Source organism: Phytophthora sojae, assembly GCF_000149755.1.
Source record: "Phytophthora sojae unplaced genomic scaffold PHYSOscaffold_3, whole genome shotgun sequence".
Taxonomy (NCBI): Eukaryota; Oomycota; class Peronosporomycetes; order Peronosporales; family Peronosporaceae; genus Phytophthora; species Phytophthora sojae.
The window spans coordinates 8,192,637-8,196,989 of NW_009258117.1; the positions used below are offsets into that span (position 1 = coordinate 8,192,637).

Here is a 4,353-nt window from a genome sequence, read left to right on the forward strand (position 1 = left end):
AAGTGCTTTCCGCGCTATTTACACGGATACTACAGGAAAGCAGATTCGTCTAAAGTTTGTGATGGGCGATGCTGAGAGTGGTCAGCTGACCGCGTTGGAGCAGGGTTTCCGAGATGACTCGGACTTCATGTTCCTGATGTGCTTCTTCCACGTAATGAAGAAAGTTCAAGAGAAGACGAAGTGCCTCCCAGATCGTGTTGCCAATGGAGTACTCACCCAGATCTATGACATGCATTTTTGCTCAAGTTTTCCCGAGTTGGTCCAAGCCGCAAACTGTTACTGGAAGGAGTGGAATGAGCGAAGTGATCTCGAAGCGTTTACTGCCTATTTCAAGTCTCAGTGGCTTGGTGCCCGATTTTCGCGCTGGCAATGTTGTTACACGGCGCCAGGGTTTGCCACTACCAACAATCCTGTGGAATAGGTCAATCGTGTAATCAAGCGGGACTACACGCTGCGGTCGCGGTTGAAGATGGGCATGCTGATAAACGTCCTGGCGGAGTGCTGTGCGGATATGCCACACCAACCTAAACCATTCCGGATGCAACCTGAAGCCACAGCCCTTCTTGTCCGACGTGCGAAGCAGTAAGCCAGTGACAAACTTCTGCAGCTGAACGAACAATCCACTGGCGGCCCCAATCCTGCCCATGTTCGAGTTCAATCTCGTCCGGCCCCTCGATTCTACATTCCCTCGAAAAAGAGAACCGTGGAGTAATTAGCTATAACAGCGCAAATGGGTGGGAACTACGCGCGAATGGAGTACCACGGACAGCCTGACGAAGGATGGCTTGTCGATACGGCGGCTGGATGGTGTCAATGCAGGTATTGGAGAAAGTTTGGGTCGTGCATCCACCTCCTTCACGCGAGGTTCGCTTCGCATAGGGTGAACGCCCAGGGAAGGCGCATCCTAGTGAACCGGAACATCATCCGTAAGGCTGGAGATAACCAAAACGTGGCTGCAAATGCTTCGGCAGGACGGCCACCGTTGAACGGTGCTGGTCTATCGCTCACGTAGCGTTTCATTGAGTCCCTCATCCTCAATATTGCGAATACAAAGCAAACGTTCATGTAAAAGCGTTTGTTGACGTTGCTACATTAGCTTCTAACTACGCGTTTCGCATGAAACCCTCCTCGGTTGCTGCTTCCGGCACGAAGTATTGTGTTTTGCGGTTGGCCCCTCACCCTCAATATTCTACTAAAGCATGAGGCTGGTGTTGTCGTTGAACATTGTATTAACCCACTTCTAGATGTTACTACGGTTTTCTTCTCTCGCGCATTATCTGGCAAGTTATTTCGCCGTCGTTGCATCTGCTTCCACCTCCTTCGTTTCCTCCTTCGTTTCCGTGCAAATACGAAGTAGGGCCGCGTTGTAAGACTGTGCCTCCGTACGCCGTCTTTCTTGTTGTAGCAACCGTTTCCGATTCAGTCGCGCGACTCTGATGCACTTGGTGTAGCTGTCATGGGTAGCTTTTAGCAGTTTGCTATTCGGTGCTCCGCACACTTCTAAGTCCGCGCGCCACAGACATCTCTCCAATAGTTCCACTTCGTCCCGCGGGTCCTCCTCCTCGTCATCGTCTTCATGGAAGATACTTCCATGGCGCCCCGACTGCCAATATCGCTTCCGCATCATTTTACCGCTACGAGTTCGAAGAAAACTCTCATCCCTGCCTTGACGCTCGTCCGGGGTCAATCGCGTGCGTGCCCACGAATAGTCCTTAACCTTGGCGTCGCCGTGGATTCTACAGAATATCCAAAAACGACCTTTCATGCCCATGATGTCGCTCTACCTAGTGCTTACGCTTAATCAAGCTGAATACGAAATAAGTGGTTTGTGTGCTTAAATCATACTGCGGTATGAATGTGTTACATACGGTACCCCTTGGTAAGTTAAGGTACTACCTACTGTTTGGTCACTGTACACCAAATCAGGATACGGTACATCACGGTAATCGAAAGAGTACCGTGACCAGGTCAATATTACCGGTGGTAGTATGATAATACCGTTGTGCTTAATTGCAAGTCTAGCGAAACGGTACAACTTGCACTGGCACGGTAAAGTTGATAGTACAGTGACAACATTACTGATACAAATGACCCAACTTACAAATTTCAGTGTGTCGTTTCCGAGCCCCTCACTCTCAATATTGGTCGGTTGGAAGCGTCCGTGGCGTTGTTCGCTTCGCCTTGATCTATTACATCCGAATTTACTACGCTTATTTCTCAACTGTAAATATTGGCATGGCTACATAAAGGTTTTCACCGCAACCCGCGTCTCCACGAATTCCGTGTTCGGTTCGCATGAATGGTTGATGTAGCGAGCAACCGTCCCTGAAGATTCAGCATCAATGAACAGCTTCTTGTCGTCCTAGCTACGAGCGTGTAGCGAAATGACGTAGTGACGCTGGTGGACTTCTGCATCATAATCAAAATCCGTCAGAAAGCCCGTGTACGGCGCAAAGGTGGCCCCAACAGGTATCGTGTCCGTCGCACGGACTCCAATACCAATTGCCGATTGAAAAAGCTCCATGGCGCTGCACTCCAGTATTCCATTCGAACAACGCCCTTCAAACTTGCAGTTGTCTTCATCACAGAAGAGACTAGAGGTTGCGTTCGAGCAACCGTCCGAAAAGCAATCAACAAGGCACTGGCACACATCCGAAGGCCAGTACCCCTTAATTCTGACACCCTCAGCAACAGTAAGCTCGAGCGAGTGGTCGATGCTGCGCGGCCAGAAAATGGCACCCGTAGCAGGAGCATTCGCGTCCAGCGCCTCCGCCACTTGTTGCTGCTCTTCAGTATGCTCCACAACCGCCTCGCCGGCTGTTTGAGCAGGCGGCTTTTCTTCGTCGGCGATCTGCTCACGTAGACTCTGCAGTGCCTCCCGAAGCCCAGGGAGATTCCGGTACTCTTGCGCAAGCTTTGTTTTCATAGTCTTCGCGTGGTAGATGCGTTTAGAGTCTCGCACCGCCTTTCGGCGCGCTTTGTGGCCAGGTTTGCGGTAGAGAGGCTTAGGTTGGGGGTTGTTTTTGGGGCGCATCTGGCGGTGGGATATGACGCGGCCACGGTAGCTTCTAGTCCAGCTTTTGCGCCTTCTACGGCTTCCAGCTTCACTTGCTGCGGTAGGGGCGCCGTCACCATGGCCGGAACCGAATCGTCGTCGGTATCGGCGGTCAAGTCGATCAGGTCGGCGGGCGTCTGCATGGCTACCTCGAGATGGGCCTCCTCGTCTTCGCTGCTGTCCCCGGCCGACAGCTCGTCGCTGCTCACCAGGTCGGCTACGTCGGCGGAGCGCATTTTGCACAATGAAGAAAATGAGCACCGCACCACACTAGAAATACATAAAGTTGTGGATGCACACCAGCAGTGAGTGTCAAAAGTTAATACAATCAATAGCCAAACGGCGTCATCAACCGTCTTGTCCCACCTGACCTCATAAAAAGGAGGGCCAAGCGCAGCAGAGCTGTACTGTACGCTTCGTCTCAGTAAAACACGCAGAAGTTTTGTGAGTTTTTCAGACCCGTGTCGGTATTCCTTATATTTTCTCGAAGAGAAGTGTCTATTCCCTGACGTGATTCGAACTGACTGCTAAACACGTGGCTCTCGGCTAGGCCACGGATCTACGATACTGCGAGTTCATGGTAAATCAGGATGGAAAAAATATAAGGAATACCGACACAGGTCTGAAAAACACACAAAATTACTGTGTGGTTTACAGAGACGAAGCGTATAGTGCAGCTCTGCTGCGCTTGACCCTCCTTTTTATGAGGTCAGGTGGGACAAGACGGTTGATGACGCCGTTTGGCTATTGATTGTATTAACTTTTGACACTCACTGCTGGTGTGCATCCACAACTTTATGTATTTCTAGTGTGGTGCGGTGCTCATTTTCTTCATTGTGCAAAATGCGCTCCGCCGACGTAGCCGACCTGGTGAGCAGCGACGAGCTGTCGGCCGGGGACAGCAGCGAAGACGAGGAGGCCCATCTCGAGGTAGCCATGCAGACGCCCGCCGACCTGATCGACTTGACCGCCGATACCGACGACGATTCGGTTCCGGCCATGGTGACGGCGCCCCTACCGCAGCAAGTGAAGCTGGAAGCCGTAGAAGGCGCAAAAGCTGGACTAGAAGCTACCGTGGCCGCGTCATATCCCACCGCCAGATGCGCCCCAAAAACAACCCCCAACCTAAGCCTCTCTACCGCAAACCTGGCCACAAAGCGCGCCGAAAGGCGGTGCGAGACTCTAAACGCATCTACCACGCGAAGACTATGAAAACAAAGCTTGCGCAAGAGTACCGGAATCTCCCTGGGCTTCGGGAGGCACTGCAGAGTCTACGTGAGCAGATCGCCGACGAAGAA

The 4,353-nt window shown here is 51.9% G+C and overlaps 2 protein-coding genes across 2 annotated transcripts; one reads left to right on the forward strand and one right to left on the reverse strand.

The window, feature by feature from the left end:
- Positions 1-10: 10 nt before the first annotated feature.
- On the forward strand, positions 11-421 carry PHYSODRAFT_488192 (hypothetical protein; the record flags this gene model as incomplete). Its single annotated transcript, XM_009526357.1, has 1 exon — positions 11-421. A coding segment is annotated over one exon (411 nt), but the record flags the coding sequence as incomplete, so codon positions are not given.
- Positions 422-2,362: 1,941 nt separating this feature from the next.
- PHYSODRAFT_299485 (hypothetical protein) lies at positions 2,363-3,034 on the reverse strand (the record flags this gene model as incomplete). The annotated part of the gene is made up of 1 exon (XM_009526358.1): positions 2,363-3,034. One exon carries the CDS (start codon positions 3,032-3,034, stop codon positions 2,363-2,365), a length of 672 nt encoding a protein of 223 aa, XP_009524653.1.
- Between the last annotated feature and the right edge of the window lie 1,319 nt (positions 3,035-4,353).